Source organism: Tripterygium wilfordii, chromosome 21 (genome assembly GCF_013401445.1).
Source record: "Tripterygium wilfordii isolate XIE 37 chromosome 21, ASM1340144v1, whole genome shotgun sequence".
Taxonomy (NCBI): domain Eukaryota; kingdom Viridiplantae; phylum Streptophyta; class Magnoliopsida; order Celastrales; family Celastraceae; genus Tripterygium; species Tripterygium wilfordii.
Genome location: NC_052252.1, coordinates 16587616 through 16611711, shown reverse-complemented (window position 1 = coordinate 16611711; position 24096 = coordinate 16587616). Strand labels below are relative to the sequence as shown.

The window sequence follows — 24096 nt, the reverse complement described above, 5'->3', positions numbered from 1 at the left end:
TTTACACGCACCGCTTTGATTGCGCCACGGAGTGGGCACGTGACTTTCTACTAGAGGTCCACCGTCCACTATTGGGAAACTAATACAAGATGTGTGTTTTTCTTTTCTCTGCATAATATAATATAAAAATAAACTTTTCAAATAAATTATATATAACCTTAATGATTAAATTTTTTTAGAAAGACCTTAATAATTAATTAGACTTTGCTAGTTTACAAAATAACATATATGCTTGCGAATGATTAGCGATGAAATTAGTAGTGTTGTAACTAGTGATAGCATGAAATGATAAGTCTCTTAAAAGAAATTTTAAAACTTTTTAACTCTTAAAATACATATTAAATTTTTAAAAAAATCACATATTCATAATCAACACATAAAATTCTTTCTAACAAGATTCATTATCGATGAGTTTTATCAGATAAATCTTAATTCCATTGTTTTTTTAATGAAATTTTAAAAACAAATAAATTCATAATTAAAATAATGAATTCTAAATTGTGCTTTTAAAAAACAATAAAATTTATATTAAAATAATAAATTTTGTACAATGAATTTTGAGATAAAAGAGTATAAATAAAATTATTTCATTGATTAAATCAATAGAATAAACCTATTAGGCTCTCATGGATTATCAAAGAGATGGACTACATGTCATTTTCACTATCAATGGAATAAACCTATTAGATTTTCATAGATTACCAAACAAATGAGTTACATGTCATTTTCGCGTTGAAATTTGGTACAAAATAAATCCATATTTCTTTTTAGATTATCTTATATTACTTACAGATAAACCAATTTGGATACGAGAAAGCAAACAGCTCCCCGTTTGCTTAATGGATAAGGTTCCAGACTTGCAGTGCATGGTAGGCGGACCCCACACTTCGCTTACTGAAGAAGAAAAGTGGATGCCTTGTTTTACCTGTGGAATTTTGGTTCTACAAGCGACAAAATGTAATCTACGGCTCTGATTATGTATCACATACAGCTGAAATCGTACCCTTCATTTTATTATTATGATTATTATTATTTATAAATGAGCTGAAATCGGTCCTTTCTATCTATTCTTGTTACACATTAATATCTATGCAAAAACACTATAAGTTCATAATTAATCTAAATATCCATGCGAAAGTACTACATATCCATAATTATCTATCATCTAAGTGATATAAGAAGGCGTGTGAGAACCATTTTGTATTAAATGATCCCCACACTTCTCATAATAAATAATCAAAATTATGAACACATATCATTTTAGATATCCATGTTTTTAGACTCCATACAAATATGAATGTCAACCATATATTTCCTTTCATTTATGCTGAAGTCGTTATTTCAGCAAAAGTCAGTAAATTAATAGCCAAATTTTATTTGATCCACTAAGAAAAATAACTCTACCAACATACATACATAGATTATATCATCTGTATGAGGTATGATATACTTGGTTACATCATCAAAGATTTTCATCATAAAATGAAATGATGAATATGTTTTTCAACATAAGAGCCCACTAGCAGCTCATAAAGGAGAAGAATGATGATAGATAGAATAGAACCACCAATTCAAATACAAAATGATGACAAACAAATGTCTCTCTAAAACAAGATTTTCCCCGATGTCATACTAAGCTGGAAAATAACAGGAAAAATATAAATCAATCGGTTCCATGATCCTTTCAAATCTGGATATTGTTTACAAACTGATTAATGTGACATATGGTAATATAGAAAGTGAACTAAAATTGCACAATGTCTAACATTCATTTCATATAAACAAAAAGGGACATTATTTTACATATAATAAGTGTGAGCATACACCATACACCCCAAACTCCCCTTCGGAGAAAAAAAGAAATAAAGAAACCAATAAGAGAATAAAAATGGGGAAAGAAAACCATGGCTCGCAGCAAATACAGCCCTCTCTGTGCTTTAAAAAACATATTAAAAAACTGTGGAGATTTAACGACAGCATTACTTGGGCTATATACGAAACAGGGGAGGGAAAAAAACAGGAGCAGAAGCTACTCATGTAATATCCTCTCCTTTGCAAGCCAACGAGCGCAACAAAGTACCTTCCCCATCAGTTCACGAAAAAGAAAGAACATAAATGTCTCTGTGAGGATGACAGGGACTTACATAAAAGCAACTGATGAAGTGACAAGCAACTTCTATCCACAACACCACGTCCGCCTTATTTTAGATCATTCTCTTGACGAATATTAACTCTGGACTTGGAAGCGACTCAACCACAGAGTCCTTAATGGTTGGTTTTGGTTTAGTCTCCGCTGGAGGGAGCCTTATCTGCAATTTAAAAACTAAGCATTATTTAATTGATTAATAATTAGAGGATAGTAAAACGAAACATCTCAAGAGTTCAGACTCTTAAGCTTCCAGCCCAAGACTAAAAAGAACTAATGATTCTATTCAAGCAAGCTAACTTTTTTTCTAGGTTCCACCACTCCAAGGCAGGACACATCTGACCCATCCCTGCTGTGCAGACCCTGATACGAGCATTTACATGTAAACTAGCACTGGTAACAAACAACCTCAAACATCACAGTGCCGGATTTAGGATTTCAGGGTTCAAACTTAAATATATTGGACTGTATGAATATACTAGAGTCTAAAGGTACAACTGAAAATTTCCCCAGGGAAGGGCGTGACTACTTATGGATCATGCCTTTACTTATTGGGGGTGAAAGACCACTTTTACAACATTTTGGCAGCACAACCACCATGACTCATGATTATGAATCGAAGTACTAAGGGTACCTAAAAGGGACCAGGTTCTCCAAAGACACCGTTCAATATCGAGTTTGGGGACAACTCTAGTGTTAAGCAACCGCCAAAGATATAAGAGATGCTTAGTGACTTAGTTATGTTGCACTCCTGAGAAATCTCTCATGTTCTCTCTCTTACCCTATTCATGCGTGCAAATGCGCATAATGTACATGCAAATTACATGTAGAAAGGAGCATATATCATAAAAGAGGTGCATATATTATAAAAAGACACTTATTTCAACTGCTCGAAGTAAAGAGAAATTATGGTTCTTTGACATAACCTACAAATGGATATGCAAGAAAAAAAAAAGCGTTGAGAGGAGGAGGAGGAGGAAGGGGGGGGGGGATGGATACAGTGATGGCACAAACCTCATAGAGCTCAAGCAATGACGCAAATAATCTAGCAACTCCTTGAATTACAAATTTCTGGCCCACACAGGAACGTTTACCAGAACCGAAAGGAAGAAAGGCTTCATTGTCATTTGGATCATTCAAATTGAACAAGTTGTGTCTTGGATCTGGAACATGAGAAAACAATTAGCATGACAGATAAATTATGGATGACCTTGGTGATTCCATGGATGATAGGAGTAATGCTGTCGGTGGGTAATTTGATGCACAATGAGAAGAAACTATCGTTCTTCTTATCATTTTTAGAAAGAAATCCAACAAACTGGACGACAATTGGAAATGAAAACAAAATGCAAAACACCTACATACTGTAAGATTAAGAGAGAATGTAGACAGTATGACCTGTAGACGGTTCATCCTCCACTGAGTCAGAGAACTTTCCAGTCTTTGACAAAAAGCGATAAGGATTAAATTCACTAGCATCTGTTCCCCAACTAGAATCATCCGTCTGCATCAGCTGAACCGGTGCAACCAGCACTGCACCGGCTGGTATTGTTACACCATTTTTAAGACTCAGATCTTGCAGTAAATAAAAGAAAACAGAGTCAAGCTGAAACATATTAAAAACAGCACATACAAACAGCAGCAATGAGTGAGAATGAGAGAGAAGTGGAAGAAAAATGGCTGAATGGATCATGAAATGCAACTGGATGCTACGGAAAATATATATATTCTACCCCCTTCCATGTACGATTCCACAACATATCAATTTCGATCAAAGAGCAAACACTAGCAATATATACCACCTGATAACATAGTGAGCAATGAAACGTCAACCTAATATTGTTATTCCCCCTTCCCCATATTCTCCTTTCCAATTCTCTTCCTTTCTCCAGAAACAATGCATGTGCATGAATAATCTAGCATACATTCTATTTTTAGAGTTTATCTATCATAAACAAAAAGAAACAGATATGAGCAGGCAAAGGCCAGAAGGACCATTCTTGGTGCATACTGCCAAGTTATACATATTGCAAATAAATTTTAAAACCATATATGCTTCAATAGATGCAACTAGAAAATAATTCTTCAGCAAATGAAGATGTACAATCTCACTAATGAATAAACATATTACCATCTCTTGGAGACCACCTTTGTAGCAAAGTTCCTGCAGGCAGAAGCCGAGCAGATTCATACACAGTTGCCAATAGCAAGACCAATTTATCAACACTCAAGTTTTTTTCCACCACCATTTTCCTAGCCATCATTATCTCTGAATAAATCTGCAGCCATTCAAATTTAAGATTGCTAACTATACAGAAATATTGAGCACATCAACTTTACGGCAACTATGTAAACTATAATAGCAAACTTCATAGATCTGATAAAAATAATCCCAGCCTCCAGGTACAAGAGAAGAATTGAAGAAATTTAACAAAACGTCCAAGAGAAGGAAAGGTTTCGAGCTTTGAAGTTAATATTATATTTGTTACAGGGTGATATCAAATTATCAACTATTTTTTTCGAAAGGATATCAACTATTTTATATTCATAAGTTGTGTTTTTTAACATAAATTTTATTTAATATAGTTTAGGAATACTCCAACTCTTTTTAGAAGCAACACTGAAATAGCTCACAGAACCTGGAGACAAAAGGCAGAAATAACTTTAAAATGATGAAAACAATTTTCTCAACACACTCCCTTCCAATACTGAAAATATGGAGAACTTCAAGAAATGGATACTAGATTTAACTATTTTGGAGTTAATTGTAAACCAAATTGCTCGTAAGTTCTTGAAGTTGCATCCACTTCAGCCCATTATGAATTTAATAAAAGAAACAGCCATACCTTATCCTGTAGTTTTGGTTCTGTAACAAGCCTCACCAAGATACTACTAATTAAACTTGCCATAGCTAGGCCTCCATGAAACATTACACCCATAATATTCCCACAAGGCCGTTCTATTGCATTCTGATGACTGCCAAGCTTCTGAGAGAAGAAATATTCTGGCATCACAACACCAGAACAAGATGGTACTGAAGCAGTTTCTGATCCAATTTTGGTAGTTTCACCATAGGCTGGTTGATCGATATGACAGAGTAGCTTATAATTTCTTCTGCATTGTTGGACAATGTCTTGAGTTAAGCATTTCACCTTTGTGCACCATGCTTGGTACCTCCAAAATCCCTGTTTCCATAAAGGAGTAACTCTATATGAGGCCCAAAAGCATGCATCCTTTGCAACCATCACGAGAAGCTCCTCGTAAAAAGATGCCTTGGACCAAGACAAGAATGTATCTCCAAAGAAAGTGGCTCCCAAAAGGGTAAAAGCCATATGTTGAGAAACCAACTCACTACCAATACTGCCTTTTCTCATAATGTGATTTATTCTTTCCATGATACTGTCCACAACCTTGACAGGAGTTGAATTTTCTCTCGCAAGAACATTCAATTCTAGCACCAATGATTCCCTCCTCTTTTGCACCTTCTGCGATGAAAAAGAAATAATTGTTTAATGAAAAAATGAAAAATAATCCTCAGAACAGCCTTCTTAACTTTTCCATGGGGCTGAGAGGATGGATGATATTGAAAGACAATACATAGAGAAGAAAAAATGAGTTCTGATAACGTGGTTATAGTAAATGAATTAGAGTGATCAGAAAGAAGAATTCCAGCAGCTTGTCTCCGACATTCCACAACATCATACTCCACTAATAGACTGTCACCTCCTCCAGAGTACATAAATTAAATTTTAATTAGTAATGGAGATTAGGTTTCCATAAGCTTATACACATGATGAGAACGGTCATGTTTCTATTTGGTTCTGAAAAGAAGCAACCAACTGTAATAAAATTTTGTGTATGGCTTCCAACTGTAATAAAATTTTGTGAAGGAAGCCATACATACTAGGTGTGGCTCAATGAAGAATATACAAACATCAAACAAAAAGTAACACATTTAAAATTATTGTCATCATGATGACCGTTAAGATAAAAAGGATAAAAGCCAAGGAAGTGGATGAAGTAATGAACTATTAGTATGTTAATCCATAAGTGAAAAAATAAAATACATCATCAATGCAAGATAAAGCAGCATGCAGAACAGCATTATTGTTATGAATACAGCTCCTAAAAAAAGATAGGGACTGACTAAAAACAAGATAGATATGCAGAAGCACATAAGCAACACTAGAAGGAGACAAAACTGAATGGCAGATAAGTTTCCATATTATCACTAAACATCCAATTTTCACATCGTGTGAAGCTGAAACACATGTATCCATACAGTTCATTTTCAAGACTCTCACAAAGCTAGGACGACAAGTAATAGTAGGATAAAATGGTTGCGAAGTCTTTAACCAATTCTATGATGATTGTCTATCTGTAAATCTTCAATCTGACATCTTAGCTCTCTCTAGAACAGAACACAGCACAAGCAGGAAATCTTTAAGCAGTCAACGCAAGTGAAGTAGGGGATAGATGCAAAGAGTGGGTATGGAAAACTAAGGTTCTACCTCGTCATATGAGGAAACAAAGAGGCTTGACCCACCAAAGGCTAAATCGAAGGCCTTCCCTGTCAAAGGCAATTTATCCTCGGCCTTCAAAAGCATCTCTTTGATGAGTGATGTATCCTTCACAGACACCAACAGTTGAGAAGGCCCCAACCAAAGCTTGACAACTGGTCCATATCTCTCATGCGATTCAGACAAAATCTCTGAAAGCAAAACAAAATGTCAAAACCGAAAAACAAAGAACATTGAAAAGCAAATGATCTCCCAGGAATTTACTATATACAGAAAAAAAGAATTAAAATGAATAATTATGACCTACAATAATGCGAATGACTTGAACCTTATTGAAAGAAGAAAATCAATAATTCATTGTACTGACAAAGCAAAAGCTGTATAAGAAAATCAAATATTCATTGTATAATCTACTTTTTCAACGTAAAATATGAATACGAAGATGCTACTCTGATTTCATAGCATGGTTATGATTACGGGTATATGTACTTTGTTGTAATCAGTCTGTGGTCTGGTCCTTCATCTCTATTGCTTACATTTTCACTGTAAATGGTTCTTACTCTCCTGAGGACAAAGTCTTTTGTCCTCTTTGATTGTACTAATCAACTTTAATCAATGAATACTTGTTACATCAAAAAGAAGATGTTGCTATCTTTCATGAATTGCCAGGGTACTCAAATTAACTACTCAGTAAAAACTAATTTACAGAATAAAAAATTCAATCTGTACACTCTGACACCAACAAGTTCTGAGAGAAATACGATATTAAATTTCACAATCTTTTGTGATTTTATCCCCCAACTAGCACAAAAAGTTGTTTTTTATCCCATGAACAATAAGCAATCCATGGATGGAGTAACGAAAACATTATTTCAATTGAATTTACAATGGTATGGTGTCATCAATATCACCATATTTACGCATCAAATTCAAACGAATCCGAATTCCAAATTTTTGTGCTTACGCCAACATCACAACTAGATTAATTTTTTTTCCAAAGTATTCTCTACATTTCACAGCGTTATCTGAGCCACAAAACTGAAATAGAACTTGTGCATTTTTCTTTAACCAAAGTCCTAGGGGACGAAAATTTTCTACTCATCTTCCACATATCCAAACACTGTGATTTGATTAGATAATCAGAGTCCTCAGCTTTATATATAACATCTAAACTGTAATCTAATATATTTAACAGCTGAATCGACCTCAAAAGGCTACAGGTATCCTCTACGAACAAAAAGAAAATTTCGTCTCATTTTAGTAACTGCAGTCGACTCCACAAAGATAGCAAGAAATAAATTAAGAACAAACTACATCTGGTTTCCTTTTTCGGACACTTTCTCAGCAACCAAACAGCCAGAATCCATCAAATTCCAAACAGTAAACCCTAAACAAGAAAGGAAAGAAAAAGAAATCCTCACCGATGAGCTGCTGTCGCGTGACAAGGTTGCGGTGGCCGTAGAAGGAGGGGCAAGGAAGACCAGGGATCCTTCTAGCTTTGAACCACAGAGCGAACAACTTGAAGAGCATGTGGAGCAATATAGCAGTGGATGCAATGAGAGCAACCCATAGTAAGGCGTTGAACTCCCTGGTTGCGTAATCCCTGAGCAACTGCGTACTCTCATCAGAACAATCGCAAGCGTCACCGGATTTCAATTTCAGTGATTGTAGAAGGAAACCAAAGAGAGCGTCTGAAGATCCACATGGTGAGCTCATTTTCTCATGAGAGAGAGAGAAGAGCTTGACTTGACTTTTCTGGTTACGTTTGCGAATGAAATTATGAAATGATGATCTCTCTCTCTTCTAGTGATGGAAGCATGTGACGGGTGTGACTCCTGTGGGGCCCACTTCCCCTCCCTCCGCTACTACCGACTACCGACTGGCGACTGACCTTTATTTCATTTTCGTCGTCTTAAATTATTAAATAATTTATCGAAATATAAAATCTTGATTGATATATATTTATAGTTAAATCTTCTTTCTTTATTTTTGGATGATTGAATATTATTCAAATATGTATTTTTTTTTTTTTGCACGGAAAATATGTATTCAATTAATGTCCACCTAATTATCAGAAACAAACAAATCACGTCTTTAATCTTGGATATAATGAATTTTACAAGAGTTTAATATGCATTTACCTTATTTTCGTCATCACTTAACCTTTTGGAGCAAACCACATCATGGAAAAAAATTATTAGGATTCCGTGCTCTTAATTCTATTTTATCATTGATTTGATGATACATAAATATTAATTTATTAGATTGAATGACAAAAAAATTTACAAAATGCTATTCAAAATGAGGGTTTTTGGTTTAAACTTTAACTTTCACAATATTGAGTACTCATTAAGAAATTGCATCATGTGTTATGTTTGGACATTTGCGATACGTGTCTCAAATTTTTTTTTTTTGAGAAGAAGAAATTCATTAAGAAAAGAAACAGTTACATACAAAGTTGACGATCCCTGATGAGAACCACACCGGCCCACAGCCACAGACCAACCCCCCTTGCCAACCAAAGCCCAACCGACGCCCTTGCGGGCCGGTTGTAACCAAGGCCCATGGGCTGAATCCCATGAAAACATTGGCTGTTAGGTTGGGAAGGATCCGCGCTTATAAGTTAGGTTTGGTCCTCCTAGTTTTTCGATGTGGGATCTCAACAGACCTCCCCCCTTGGAGAGCCGACGTCCACGGCGGCTGCACTCGCCTGGCGATGTGGGATCTCAACAGACCTCCCCCCTTGGAGAGCCGACGTCCATGACGGCTACGCTCGCCTGGCGGTTGGACTCGCCTGGCGGCTACGCTCGCCTGACAGACGGCAGCCCTCTCCGCAAACGTGAGTGCCTCTCAATGAAAGCACCAATGATGAGAACCACACCGGCCCACAGCCACAGACCAACCCCCCTTGCCAACCAAAGCCCAACCGACGCCCTTGCGGGCCGGCTGTAACCAAGGCCCATGAGCTGAATCCCATGAAAACCTTGGTTGTTAGGTTGGGAAGGATCCGCGCTTATAAGTTAGGTTTGGTCCTCCTAGTTTTCCGATGTGGGATCTCAACAGTCCCACACAACAAGGGCCTCAACCTGCACAAGGCATTCAACCCTCCAAACTCGACACCCTCCTTCAAGCCTTGCCAATCGAGCAAGACAATGAGCTACAGAGTTACTATCATGAGGAACATGTTTACATTGCGCAACCCCAAGGGTGGACATTAACAACTTAGCCTATAAGAATTTTTTTTTTTTGGCTGAAGACTCAAATTCAATTATATTTAGTTCGATTTGGTTGAGAATGAATTTGTATAATTGTATAGTTGAGAAAAGTTTTTTTATTTAGTTTGGAACATTATTAAATTGCAAAATTAAAATAAAGAACTTATTGATTTTCGCGCCAAAACAAACTCAGGTTCCGTACATTTGATTTTCAAAGGGGGATTCCCCATTTGATACTGGGAAACACATCCCATAAATGCCTACATATGGCAATCCCGGAATGGAATTAAAGCGGTGAACAAGGCAAATAAAACGAAAACGCTCCCTTTATGCGTTTTCGACCAAAATCTCTGTGTGTTTCGTGTTCGAACTCTCTAGGGTTTCGAGTTTGTCCGCTCTGAAATCGAAAAGGGGCTTTTTTTTCAGTGGAAAATGACTACTGCGTTCCTTCCTCTCTCTCCTTCTCGCACCACTTGCGGCTCTCTCCTCCACGAATTGCAGGTTCGCTCGGTTTCTCCCTCGGATTTTCCTGGTCCATTAACTTGACGATTTGTGTTGTTATTCGACTTATTGTGTTCAGTTCTCGATGATTACGCACCACGATCGTACTTTTCAATGCTGCATTTGTCACTTGCACTGGTTCTTTGTGTGGCCACTCTAATTTTTTTTCTATTCCTCTGGAGTTGAAACGCCGAAAAACTCATTAACTTTCTTTCTTTTCCAGTCACTATTGGTTGACATTTAATGGTATTGTTATCTTACGATTTTGTATTGGCGTACAGTTTGTGTGCCAGCCTTAGTCATGAAATTTGGTTAGTGTTTGGTAGCGTTAGATTTGAAAGTTTTAGTTCTGTTGGATTCAATCTATCTTGTTCACATTGAATGGTTATATCATGTATGTGGACTTGAGATTTTATTTCTTCTAGAACCTGTTGGAATATGAGCCAATGAAAAATCTAACTGTAGTTGGAATTCGGGTGATTGGCTTCAACTCCAAGGCTGGCTTCTGTTTCATTCAAATGAATACAAGCTAACACTTTTTTAGCACTTTTTCCCTTCAAGATCAAGTGGTATATAGTGTTTCTGGTCAGAACGGATATTTTTTTCGTCCTTCATATTTTGTTTCTTCTACAATTTTTTTTTTTTTTTTTTTGTATTTTACAGTCCTAGTGCTATGGGGACTTCAAATATTGGCTTTGATATATGCTCTTATCATTTATTCTCATTTTAATTAACATTTTTTGTCCAGATAATATGGAATGAAATTGGAGAGAATGATAGTGACAGGGATAAGATGCTTCTAGAGTTGGAGCAAGAATGCCTGGATATTTACCGTCGAAAGGTTGAAAAGACTAGAAAGTACCGGGCTGATTTGCATCAATCATTGGCTGATGCAGAAGCTGAGATTGCCAACCTTGTTTCTGCTCTTGGAGAACATTCCTCTTTTTCCACGGTTTGCTCCTAGTGTTTTTGTTACTCTCATCATGAACTCTTTGCAGTAGGATTATATTTGAAAGGATAGATGATAACGTTGCCACCTTATTTACATTGTAAAATCTTTCACTATGTAGTTTTTTTAATCCATGAGGCTTTCTGCTCTGTACCGTTTGTATTGATTTGGCTATTTTACACTGTATGAGAAGGGAAAAGGCACTCTGAAGCAGCAGATGGCCGCAATAAAACCTCTGTTGGATGACTTGAGGTTGAAGAAAGAGGAACGAATCAAGGAATTTTCTGAAATCCAATCACAGATAACCCAAATTTGTGTGGAAATAGCTGGAAGTGGTCAATCCGCTAATTCTGATGATCGACAGGTGAATGAAACTGATTTGACTGTGAACAAGCTGCGGGAGTTCAAGTCACACCTCCAGGAACTTCGGAAAGAAAAGGTTCTTTTGGTATTTGATATTTTGTATATAATATACATGAGTGCAATGGGCTTTCAACTCACTTGAGTTTACCCTGCTCCTTTTGATTAATTGCAGAATTTGAGGTTGCAAAAGATTAACAGCCATATTTGTATCATCCATGAGCTTTCAGTTGTGTTGTCAACAGATTTCATTAAAACAGTTGGTGATGTTCATCCAAGCTTGTGTGATTTGTCAAATAATAAATCAAGGAGCATTAGCAATGAAACCCTTGCTAGATTAACTAGTGTGATTCACTCACTTAAGCAGGAGAAGCAAGAAAGGCTGCAAAAGGTGACATATGGGTTCTCTCTGTCTCTCTCTCCCTCCACCTCATATTTGCATGCATGTATATAACTATATATTATAACACATGCATGTTGGTGTGTGGATATGTGCTTAGAGTTCCATTGTGAGCATTTGTCCATGTGTAAATGTGTAATGCTGTACAGGTCTATGCATCTGTGGATACTTATATCCGTTTTGTGTACATACAGAACCATATTAATTGGTTGTTAGATCACAGTCAAACTTCCATTTATGGAAACTTTGAAATCCAAGCCAGCCATGATTGTGTTATTACATTCTATGCAAACTGAAGTCATGTGGATGAAGTACAATGGAAGATTCTTTGTTCTTCAAATGCCTACAATTTCATCTTCTGTCCTAAACTTGCTGTTTAAAATTTTTTGGGATTAGTCGCTATGTAGTAGTGTCAATAAGTTGCCCATTTACCTACAGAGGTGCAACCTAGAGGTCACACGTTCAAGTCTTGGAAATAGCCTCTCCACATATTATGTGGGGGTAAGGTCTGTGTACATCATGTATGTCCTTGACCTTGCCTACTGCGGGAGCCTTGTGCACGGAAATTGTTTAACTTACTTATGCTCATGTGGCTATTTTGTAATTTTATTTATGACTTGTTGCAAAATTTCATGTAAGTTATCAAATGCTTGCTTACTTTTTTGTTATCTACTTGATCTCCACCTTCCTGTAGCTTCAACGTCTTGGGTGCACATTGATGGAGCTATGGAACCTCATGGACACACCCCTTGAAGAACGAAGGAAATTTGACCATGTTCCCAGATTAATTTCTTCCTCTCTTGAAGATGTGTCAGTGCAAGGTTGCCTTGCACTTGATGTCATCGAGCAGGTAAAACTTTTGATCATTGGTTTTTTTCTCTTACAGTTTGCTTAGATTACCATTTGTATTCTTGGTCGTTTATTATGTTCCAATTGTATGTTTCCAGACTGAGATTGAGACGGAAAGGTTGAATATTCTAAAAGCCAGTAAAATGAAGGAGTTGGTGTTTAAGAGGCAAAATGACCTTGAAGAAATCTATAGAGCGGTTCATATGGATGTTGATAGTGATGCAGCTCGACAGATTCTTATTGGCATCATTGATTCTGGTTGTATTCAACCTATATTTGTTATTGACTTACTGTTGAAGCTGCACTTAATGTTGATTATTTTGTTGCAGTTTTCTGATCGTAGCACTTCATTTTTGGCATCAATATGCATTCTGTTCTCAATTCCAAAAACAAAAGTTTCAACTGTTGCATTTCATGGACTTCTAGATGTTGCAGTGGTTTTTGGTTGTCTAAAATTATAAGTTGATTTCATTTTCTTTTGGTCGTATATTTTCTTGGAAATAGGTTTTCTTAGGTACTTTTTCTCTTCAACATGCATGTATTTCCTTGTTTTAGCACGACAAGTTTTCCTCTTGCATCACTTCTGATGTAGACTTGGGTCAACAAGCAATGTTGCTTGTAATTTTCAAGAGTGTAAACTAACCAAATATTCGATGTTATTATATTTGAAACATATTCATTCAGGTAATGTTGATCTGGCTGAGCTGCTTTCTGGCATGGATGACCAGATCACCAAAGCCAAAGAGCAGGCTCTAAGTCGGAGGGATATCTTAGAAAAGATAGAGAAATGGAAGTATGCATGTGAAGAAGAGAAATGGCTTGACGAATACGAAAAGGTAAAGGACCTTTTTTTTTGCTCTAAAATTTTCAATAAATTTAAGTTAATGAATGATAATGGAGCTTTTCTCTCATATTCTCTCCAGGTCAATACTAGTTTCTGTACGTATTTATCAAACTTATGGGGAGTGGATAAATTGAATAGCATGTTTGGGAATCATATAGATTTACAAGAGAGTTGCTTGGTCACTCTTACTTAAATAAACTTTTGTTGGAGTAGAGAGGGGAGGATGTGTGGCCCTCAGGGATTCTGGGGATGTGGCTGGAATGCAAAGACTCTATATGCGAAAACATGTAGGAGTGGCATTCTTTAAGACAAAATCATGAGAATATACTTCCTAGCAGGCAGAGGTTGTGCCAAACTGGAATATGTTGAGTAAAAATTGCTTGAAATGGTTTGATCATGCAAACCCAGAAATTAGAAGCATCGATTAAGAAATGCAATTTGAGTAGACGGTGAAAGGGAGACTTGATGACGTGGCTTAAAGTAATTAAAAAATATATCATCTCAAAGAATCTTGTGGAAAATTAATCAAACTGTTGTCGTTGATAGAATTGAATGAAGCAAAGTGATTCACATTGCTGAGGCCAAATTGTTCAGGATTAGGAGCTTCTTTGAGTTGAGTTTCTTATCCCTCAGCCCAACTATAATAAATTCCCAAAAAGAGTGTCAAATATAAGTGAGTAAAATGATCAAGTGTCTGTTATACTTCGGACTTCGGAGCTCAGAGTTGTTTACAATTACATGTAAATAGTTTCCTTTTGAATTTTGATCTTCTAAGCAGAAAATAGTGCTGTTGAGTTCTCATTTGATTTCCCTCCTATTATTTTCTTAATTTACAGGATGAAAATCGGTATAGTGCAGGCAGAGGGGCACACAAAAATCTGAAACGTGCAGAGAAAGCACGAATGTTGGTCAGCAAAATATCATGTGAGTACTGTCATATACTTTCACTGTCTACTGCCTTTAATATATTTCTTCACGAAACATGCATAAGTATTAAAATTTAGTGCGAGCAATATGTTAATGGGCATTTTGAGGAGCACCACTAGCTCCTGTGGTGAAGCTGCTCACCACCTCGCCCCATGGGCAAGAAGTTGATTCCCCATCCTAGTTGAAATCCTTTTGGTCTTATTTGCATATATGAAAATCGATTAGAGATAATTATACTCCATTTAAAATTTTAAATAGCTTTCATTTGTGAAGAACTGATGTAATTTTGAAATTTTTGTTGACTAGCCATTCTGGAAAATTTGACTGCAAAAGTGAGAGCCTGGGAACGGGAGAGAGGAATACCATTCTTGTATGACAAGGTGATTGATTAACTTGCGCTATGGTTTCCCTAACTTTTGCTACTTTCATCCCCTAACTGTTTTCACATTCCAGGTTCCCCTTCTAAGCACATTGGAGGAATATAGTTTGTTACGCCAGCAGAGAGAAGAGGAGAAGCGTCGCTCTCGGGTATGTTAAGTACATTGATATTCATTGTAATATATATATATATATAGTTAGCATGTTTAAAAATGCGGTATGCAGTAATAGGTGTTTCCTGATCTTCCAGAGCGGGGAAGGAATTTAAGAGAATATATGAGGGGTTGAAATAAACTAAAGGATATATTAGGTGCTTTAATTATGCAGTGCTAATAAAAATGAATTGCCTGCTGTTGCCGCCCTAAATCTTGTTGGATGAAGAAGTTTAATATTTACAGCTATATGAGACCTTTGAAGACTTTCCGGAGTCCCACAATTCAATTTGAAATCAGTTACTTCTTTTCATGCTCATCACGGTTGGATTGTTGTCATCAAGATTGGAAACTATGCACAAGTTGGTCTGTTACATCTGTTTTGCTGTTCTAGTTTGCTTAAAATGGCCTAGTCTTGACATGCTTGTAAATTCTTGGTTTTACTTTGTATGCTGGAACTTATCATCGTCATCATCCAAGTGTTTATCCCAAACTATATGGTTTGGCTACACGAATCCATACAAAAATGTGAGGTGTGATTTCTCCTTCCCCGTTCTTTCCTATCAAAATCCAGTTTGCGTGTTGGAACTGGAAGAACATTATTTCTCCATTTTTGTCCCCAATAAACGGTTTGGGCCGTTTGGCCATTACTCAGTGCTGTTTCAACTTTTGGCCACTGGCTTTCAATGTGTGTATCAGCATAAAGTTGGCTTGGATTCTTTTTCTCTCTCTCTCTTTACAGGAGCAGAAACGGCTACAGGAACAATTAACTGCAGGACAAGAGGCAATTTATGGATCAAGGCCCAACGTAAAGAGGCCACTGGGTCAAAACACCAGTACTAATTCCATGGGAACACCACTTGGTCGCCGTTTGACAACTCCCGGTCGGCCTGGAATATCCACCGGAAAGGAACGCAGGGAAAGTGGCAGAGTCCATAACATCACCCCTGTGAACTATGTTGCTCTTTCCAAGGATGATTGAAGTCTCATGGGTAATGAGCTTAGCTGCTTTCTTCAATTGTCCCTTGTTACAATGCTTGTTCCCCCCTTTCCATTTCGAGACCAAGCTAAGTAGGGATTGGATAGATATAATGCCCGGTTTTCCTCTTTTTTGTGCTGTTGCAAATATCCTAAATAGAATTTATGCATTTATCTTTTAGACGCTAAAAAGTGCAAAGATGATTTAGCTTGAGTAGAATTTGTAAATGAGTGGAGAAATTTTCTTCTTGTGTAAATTGGAGACTTTCCGTGGTAGATCACATTTCACTAGCTTTTTTTTCTTTTCTTTATTCTGTTATGTAAATTGGCTTATTCTTGTTTGCTCCATTCGACCCATTGGGTTTTTGTTTCAGCTCATTAGATGGCATCTGTTCATCATTAGCCTATCATGTTTCAAGGATTCGGATTATCATTCAGTCCGTTAGTGGCCAAGGTTTTTTGAAACGAACCCTTCTTTGGGTCATTTATTTTACGGAGAAATGAGTTTGAGGAAGGTTATTAGAGATAAAGTAGCGATTCAATAGGTAGCTTTAGTTACACTTTGGTTTTTTTTAAAAGACATCCCGTCAATTGAGTTTTACAATGGGTGGTCAACTTAGATTGAGATATCTTTAGAAAAAATCAGGGTGTGACTAAAGCTATGCCAATTCAATTGACTGGGTGGAAGCCCAAACTGTAGTTGAAGCCCACAACTGTGTGGACCAATTGACTGAGTGGAAGCCCAAAATAAAGTAGTTGAAGCCCACTACTACTTGGACTAATTTACTGTCGCGGAAGCCCGAAACAATTAGTGCAAGCCCAATTTTATGAACATCCGAGAACAATAGAGAAGCAGACCTTCCCCCCTCCCCTCAACAAATTTCACAGCGAATAACTCTCACAAAAATCAGCAACCAATTCAAATTATTTTCCAATTATTGAAAAATTTGGCCCAACTAGCCAATTTGGTGAGACTCGCTGTCGTGATTAAAGTAAAATTATAATTATATTCCAATTACACTAAAATTCAAATTATATTTAGAATATAACCTATAAATTTACATTATAATGTCCAATGTTGAATACAATCATTATATTCTATAGAATAAAAAATAATAGCAAATTAACTTAACAGTTAGATTTAAATAGTAAAAATATATATTATATTGATTCAAGAATACTTGATAACCAATATATTTAATACCATCTCATGTATCACACGAGTTAACGACTAGTTATATCAATAATAATGATTGATGTTATTTGTTTGAATGGTAAGATTCATAACATTTAATCGGAGAAAAAGATTGGGAAATATGTTTACCTGAAGTCGGAAAAAACAAGACCCTTCATGTGTCTAACTTGTTCAAAACCCCACAAAGTTTGGATAAATTAGTGTATATATAAAAGGATCTCAACAACAATTTGTATTACCTCTCATCAAATCATTCATCAAACAATGGTGAACCAAATTTAGAATAAACAATGAGAAGTGCATGGCTAGATGTTAAAAATCAAACGTGGTATATGTGATAGTGAAATTTGCTTTTTTTTTTTTAATGGTGAGACTCGCAGTCACTATCTAAGTGCGCACTGAGTAAACCCTTAGTTATATATTCATCATTCACCAAAATTAATACAACTGTTTATCTCTTCTTGTGGATCATGCATGTTCACATATTAAAGTGGCAAGAAAAAAGTGGCTAGATGTTAAAAATTAAACGTGGTATGTGTAACAGTGAGATCTATTTTTTTTTTAACGGTGAGCCTCGCAGTCACTATCTAAGTGCGTATTGAGTAAACCCTTAGTCACATATTCATCATTCACCAAAATTAATACAACTGTTTGTCTCTTCTTGTGGATCATGCATGTTCACATATTAAAGTGACAAGAAAAAAGTGGCTAGATGTTAAAAATCAAACGTGGTATATATGACAGTGAGATCTGTTTTTTTTTTTTAACGGTGAAATTTGCAATCACTATCTAAGTGCGCACTGAGTAAACCCTTAATTACATATTCATCATTCACCAAAATTAATACGTCTGTTTGTCTCTTATTGTGGATCATGCATGTTCACATATTAAAGTGGCAAGAAAAAAGAAAGGCAAATGAATATAATTATTCAAGTTAGTGTGTTTGGTGAGATACCCATTTGCCACTTCTCTCCTCTCCTTCAAATATACATACAATATTTCATTCCTAGATATCCATTAACTTAAAGTAAACCAAAGAGAAAAGGACCCAATATATATATATATATATATATATATATGGGAATGTGTTTGTATGTGTGTGTATGGAATATTAGTGAATCTCACTGATCAAGTTGGGAATTAATCCTCACTAGAATCAATCAATGACATGTTGATGGTACAAGTAGTGTACAAGTAACCCTATATATGTATATGTATAGGTGATGATATCATAGATGCCTTAGTTGGATAGTAACTCATATTCCTTTTAAATTAATGTGAAAGATATTCACATTCCATTTACAAATCAGATTCCACAATTGGTTGCAAAATGTATAATGTAGTAGGTAGTGGAAGAATGTTTGGAAAAACACAAAGTTAAGTGTGAGTACTGAGTATATATAAAGTGAATCCATAGTGACAAAGAATGATATTTATTTATTTTTGTTAAAAAATTTGTTTGTCAAATTAAGTTCACATTATTAATACATCTAAAAGGAATTATACCCATTTGACTTTTTTTTTTAAAAAAAATTCCTGTTAAATTTAATTTCTAGGAATATAACACATGTATTGAAGATACATAAAGTAAATAAATTAATGGGAATATATCTTAAATAGATTTGTGGTATGAATATAATCTCCACTGAATGTCACAATAGTGCCTACACAGTGATTTGAGATATTGAATAATCAGATGAATGAAAGAATCATGGTGTGTGGGGAATCGTCTCCACATGTTTTAGGTAAGTCCCCCTGCAAATTCCATGCAGATAACTACATTATATATATATATATAAAATTAATTAATTAATGTGTGTATGCACTCACAAAAGTGGCTTCAAATGCTGTTTGCATCATCTGCATATCTGCATACATATAATGCTTAGTGGTTTTTTGTTGCATCTCTCTCTCCCTGTCATGAATCTTTATGGATAAAAGATTTAAAAAAAAAAAAACTGGATTGTGTTTGATTTCAATTATTTAACAAATTAGTAATAACTTGTAATATCATATAAAAAACCAAATTACATAGAAATATTTTCATCTCCTAATTATCTCAACGGGTAAGCATGATATGTACGAATAAGAACCTGATAAAAATTGTCAATTAGCTTATCAATATGATATATAATTCCTTTTTTTTAAAGAAACCAGAAATTCCTATTTCACTATCAACTATGTACTAAAATAAGAAGATAGTTAATGAATTGAAAGGGCTAAGGAAGAAGAAATCTCGAAGTAGAATATAATTAGATATGGTTCTTATTTTGGTAACCGAGAATGACACAATACAAATTTACTATTTACACATTCGATTTAGGTTTAAATTAGAGCTGTCAGGCTCGTCTGACGACAATATGAGTTGAGCCAAAACTCAGTGTGTGACCCCAAGATTGCTCTCATAGGAAATCGAACTCAAGACCTTATGAGTCCATATGATTTGGTCACATAGAGATTCATCGCTAATCTATCACCCAAGTGGTTGGAATTTCAACAAGTCGACGAGCAGATTATGATGGAGATTATATATTCTACTGCAAAGTTGTTAGAAAAATTAAACATGATTCTTTGTGACAGTGTTCTTCCCATATGAAGGGAACTAAGTTGTTCAAGAAAAGTGAATGTATATATACGGTACACATTGAGATTCCACAACTTACAAATAAAGTTTTATGTTCCAAGACAATAATATGTTAAGAACACGAGAGCATGCTAATTATAAAGCTGACTCAATGTAGCATAAAGTGCCTGTCAAGAATTCTCAATTCATATGGTGAGAAACAGATCATCGTGTACACACCTATATGCATTGAATTGAAAGCTCATTAAGATTCAAATTCTTTATCAAAAAAAAAAAAAAAGATTCAAATTAACAAGGCATTATGATATATATATATATTTGAATTCTTCTATGAGGCCTAAAATGAGGTCTTAGCTTTTAGGATTCAAAATTTTTTTTTTAAAATTTGAAAAAAATGTATTTATATTTTTTATTGGTTTTATGAACACAACGATATTTTTTTATTCGAAACAAAACTGAATGAAACATGCACAGTGTATGAAATATCTTTGTTAAGTGCACCCAGCTTTCCCCAATCCATAATGGTATCCCCATTGTATCTCACTGTCGGATTGGAAGTGACACTTTTGTGCTTTTATTCATCAGATTGTGGGATCAGATGTGTAGGCATCAGATTCGGATGTGTTTGGTGAATGTAAGATTCTCATCATAGAATATATATATATATAGATGTATGTAATGTCGACAACCAATTAGGACTCAACTAGCTCATCAGGTCAACAACCACTAGCATGCATCTTTCATATTCTTATAGTGGAATCTGAATCAACGTCAGAATTTCTTCCACGTCTGAATCACAAACACCTCTTTAAAATTATTCTTCATGATTGTGCCATTGAAAAATGTTTTATATTCAATCATCGTATAAGCTACAAAATAAGTATAAATAACTATCGATCATGCATTCATGCACAAGTTAATTTCTCGTAGTTGCAAAGTCGGAATTGAATTCGTGACTCTAGTTTGGATCCCTACAATTCTACCACCAGATCACATATTGAGTAAATATTTAGAATATATTTGAGATTTCAAAAGTGGGCCGGATTCTCTACATTTTCCCATCACATTTCTTCCTTGTAGAAATATTTAATTAGATCATTCATTTTATAGAGCAGAACAACAATTACACGCAAAGCCCCATAATTATATATATAGTTAATTAAAAGAAAAATGGGGGGACAAAAGGACAAAAAAGCCCATCCCCACCCACCCAAATCATCTCTTTTATGTGTCCTGTTGCTTTGCCTTCATTGAGGGTACTTCAGGAACATTATTTGGTATTGTAATCACCATTGAAGGCACAACCTTATTATTGTTAGCTTCTGCCTTTTGCAGATCAACATCATTAGCTTCAATATCTTCAATCATCAAGACGGCACCGTTTGATTGTACACCCTTTACAGGATCCATAATTTCCTTCTCTCTTTTATTGCTTTGGCTCTCCTTGTGCTTCCCCCACAGGACCGAGTAGAGACCAATTACTATCAACACTGAACCAATTATACTGCAAAACCATAATTATGAAACTTATTTTATAATTTGTCATAATGTTATAATTAATTATGATAATACTAATAATAAAAGTTGTATTTTTTAAAAAAATTATTAAGATTAGAGTTTAATTAGTAATTACCCTCCCAGGAAAATCTTTTCAGCCAGGATGAATGAGCCCATGATTGCAACAACTATCATCATAAGAGGACTAAATGCAGTTGCAAAGACTGGACCTTTTTTCTTGATCACTAGTCCTTGTACATAGTATGATATACTTGATGTCACAATCCCCTGTAAATTATTAATTCAATAACAAACTAATTAAGTATTTAATATTCATGAAAATTAAGAAAAGAAAATTAGAGAGAGAGAGAGAGAGAGAGAGAGAGAGAGAGAGAGAGAGAGAGAGAGAGAGAGATTATTACAGCATAGGCAGCAGCAAGAAGGTTCATGTCCCACCCAATTCTCCAGACAGAGGATTTGTGTTCCATTACAAATGTCACAGCAATTGCTTGTAATGTCCCAAAAAAGCAAACTAGTGATGTTAGTGAGAGCTGGTGATTATTGTACGTCTCCAATGCTTTGGTCTGCACCAAAATCAATCATTTATGAATTATTATTATTTGTTTTTATAATATTTTAGTTATATATATATATATATGTATATGTATATGTATATGTGTATGTGTATGTGTATGTGTATATCTATATACATGTATGTACCTGCAAGACAAATAAGGAAGCCCAAGCGAAAGTGGCAATGATGAGGAGGATGGAGCCAAGGAACCATTCCTTATCAGAACTTCCATTGTTGTTGCTTGTACCATAAGATTTGTGGGGATGAATATGTTTAGTCCAAATCAACTCCACAATTGGACCTTTGTACAAGGTCATCAACATTGCCCCCGCCACTGTCACTAGGGTTCCTACCACTTTTGCTTGACACCTCACTTTCTTTATATCAACTTTCTCCATCCTACACACATACAACCCAAATCAAATAATTAATAAATCTTTTTTGATAATTTTTTTTGTTTTGTTGTCCGCACGAGAGTCTTATGCACTAGAGTTGTTTACGGTAAATACGCGTACCGGAATATGACTGCCATGACAAATGTCATTGCGGGAAGCATGTTGCTCATGGCACATGAGAAAGTTGGAGAAGTGAATTTCAATCCAGCATAGTAGAAGTTTTGGTCAATCACAGGCCTATCCAAGTAAACAAAACCATATGTTTTCATTACATTTTGGATACAATATATATATATATATATATGCACAAATGCATGAGAGAGTTATATAGTACTAACCCAAGAAGAGCCAGGACAAAAATTTGCATAAAAACTCGGAAAGTGATCCTTGGTTGTTCTTTCCTGTAACAAATTGTACAAGATCGATAAATACTTGTAAAATAATCCCAAAAATCAGGCAAAAATAATGTTGTTAGTAGCTTCAAACCTCTCAAAAATGAAAGCAAAAGGAGCGATGACGGCGGTGGCGAAGGCATGGCGATAAACCACTAGAACATAGTGGCTCATTCCACGATTAAGCGAGACCTTAGTGATGATGTTCATGCCAGCATAACCAAATTGTAAGGAAATCATGGCAAAGTAGGGTTTTGAGCTCCCAAGGAAGTTGTAGAAACTTGTTAGCTTCCCCATATTTTCTTGGGAAAATTAGAATCTTCCAAGAATAATGTTAAAGAGTAGTGTTAGAGAAAATAAGAGGAACGGGAGATAGGAAGCAAAAACCCTTGAAGTGGGAAGGGGGTGTATGTGTTTTGCCTATAAGGGAATGTGTGGGAGTGGTACTCATATATATATATTTTTTGAGGAGGGGGAACCGTTAGATTCTAATTAAAATAATGGGAAAATTATAATTACGATTATCCATTTTTGATTAATTTGATTCGATGGATTGTGGGGTACACGTGTCAATAGGGTGGTGAGTATCCGAGTCACCCATGTAAGGCTGGTGACTGATGCAACCTTAATGCGACAGTTTTGAGGGCCATTGAAGCAAATATAATTGTTAGAGGAGTGAAATATGAAAATATTAGAAGTTTAGGGACGTAACTGAAAAATTCATATATACCATACGATGCAAGTCCATTGCCCGTGACGTGATCGTAGCCAGATACTCATATATATATATATATATATATATATATATATATATATATATATATATATTCTCGAATATATTTGCACCAAAATCTAATGCGGCTGCTAGATACTTAAGTTCCATTAAACACATTTACTTAACTAGAGAGAATAAGACGACTTTCCATTATATATTTCATAAAATTGACGGGGGAAAGCCGCAGATTGAACAAGAAAAAGGAGGAATATATATATTTTTTAAATAACCGAGAGAATTCCTCAACATATCTTTCAAAAAGTTGAGTGGATATAAATTTCGGGTCACCAAAATAATTCGCACCATGCTGACGATAGATAAGATTGGATTGAAGTCCGTGTAGATAGAGGCTTGGAAGTAGGACAAATCGACGTGACTAGGATTTCACAAGAAAATATCTCAAGGAATTGGTTCGAAATCCCAATCTCGAACGCCGTACGCCCAAGTCTGGAGAAATAACCAAAG

General features: G+C 35.6%; 3 protein-coding genes across 4 annotated transcripts; 1 reads left to right on the top strand and 2 right to left on the bottom strand.

The window, feature by feature from the left end:
* Window positions 1-1745: 1745 nt before the first annotated feature.
* Window positions 1746-8438, bottom strand: LOC119989676 (cytokinin hydroxylase-like). 2 transcript variants are annotated; one of them, XM_038835336.1, is made up of 7 exons: window positions 8088-8438; window positions 6658-6857; window positions 4993-5631; window positions 4278-4425; window positions 3545-3721; window positions 3161-3309; window positions 1746-2309 (listed from the first exon to the last, which is right to left on the bottom strand). In XM_038835336.1, the coding sequence occupies exons 1-7, from the start codon at window positions 8380-8382 to the stop codon at window positions 2205-2207; spliced, it is 1713 nt and encodes a 570-aa protein (XP_038691264.1). In that variant the 5' UTR covers window positions 8383-8438; the 3' UTR covers window positions 1746-2204. The 2 variants fall into 2 exon arrangements, with proteins under 2 accessions (XP_038691264.1, XP_038691265.1); XM_038835337.1 differs by having other exon boundaries at window positions 4993-5628.
* A 1673-nt stretch (window positions 8439-10111) lies between these two features.
* Window positions 10112-16510, top strand: LOC119988625 (65-kDa microtubule-associated protein 5). Its single transcript, XM_038833733.1, has 11 exons — window positions 10112-10382; window positions 11131-11334; window positions 11525-11770; window positions 11867-12082; window positions 12786-12941; window positions 13039-13198; window positions 13625-13776; window positions 14621-14708; window positions 15018-15091; window positions 15165-15239; window positions 15984-16510. The coding sequence occupies exons 1-11, from the start codon at window positions 10314-10316 to the stop codon at window positions 16221-16223; spliced, it is 1680 nt and encodes a 559-aa protein (XP_038689661.1). The 5' UTR covers window positions 10112-10313; the 3' UTR covers window positions 16224-16510.
* A 4522-nt stretch (window positions 16511-21032) lies between these two features.
* Window positions 21033-23268, bottom strand: LOC119989826 (WAT1-related protein At5g07050-like). The gene is made up of 7 exons (XM_038835558.1): window positions 22951-23268; window positions 22803-22865; window positions 22585-22701; window positions 22216-22468; window positions 21918-22079; window positions 21632-21783; window positions 21033-21502 (listed from the first exon to the last, which is right to left on the bottom strand). Exons 1-7 carry the CDS (start codon window positions 23151-23153, stop codon window positions 21223-21225), a joined length of 1230 nt encoding a protein of 409 aa, XP_038691486.1. The 5' UTR covers window positions 23154-23268; the 3' UTR covers window positions 21033-21222.
* Between the last annotated feature and the right edge of the window lie 828 nt (window positions 23269-24096).

Excerpts from the sequence above, each read along its gene's own strand:
- LOC119989826 (XM_038835558.1), bottom strand. The coding sequence starts at position 23,153 with ATGGGGAAGCTAACAAGTTTCTACAACTTCCTTGGGAGCTCAAAACCC. Across the intron at positions 21,784-21,917 it reads TTCTTGCTGCTGCCTATGCT|GGGATTGTGACATCAAGTAT; the intron begins GTAATAATCTCT and ends AATAATTTACAG. Across the intron at positions 21,503-21,631 it reads GAAAAGATTTTCCTGGGAGG|TATAATTGGTTCAGTGTTGA; the intron begins GTAATTACTAAT and ends ATGGTTTTGCAG.
- LOC119989676 (XM_038835336.1), bottom strand. The coding sequence starts at position 8,382 with ATGAGCTCACCATGTGGATCTTCAGACGCTCTCTTTGGTTTCCTTCTA. Across the intron at positions 5,632-6,657 it reads TTGTTTCCTCATATGACGAG|AAGGTGCAAAAGAGGAGGGA; the intron begins GTAGAACCTTAG and ends TTTTCATCGCAG. Across the intron at positions 4,426-4,992 it reads AACCAAAACTACAGGATAAG|ATTTATTCAGAGATAATGAT; the intron begins GTATGGCTGTTT and ends GAATGGCTGCAG.
- LOC119988625 (XM_038833733.1), top strand. The coding sequence starts at position 10,314 with ATGACTACTGCGTTCCTTCCTCTCTCTCCTTCTCGCACCACTTGCGGC. Across the intron at positions 11,771-11,866 it reads AGGAACTTCGGAAAGAAAAG|AATTTGAGGTTGCAAAAGAT; the intron begins GTTCTTTTGGTA and ends GATTAATTGCAG. Across the intron at positions 13,199-13,624 it reads TATTGGCATCATTGATTCTG|GTAATGTTGATCTGGCTGAG; the intron begins GTTGTATTCAAC and ends ATATTCATTCAG.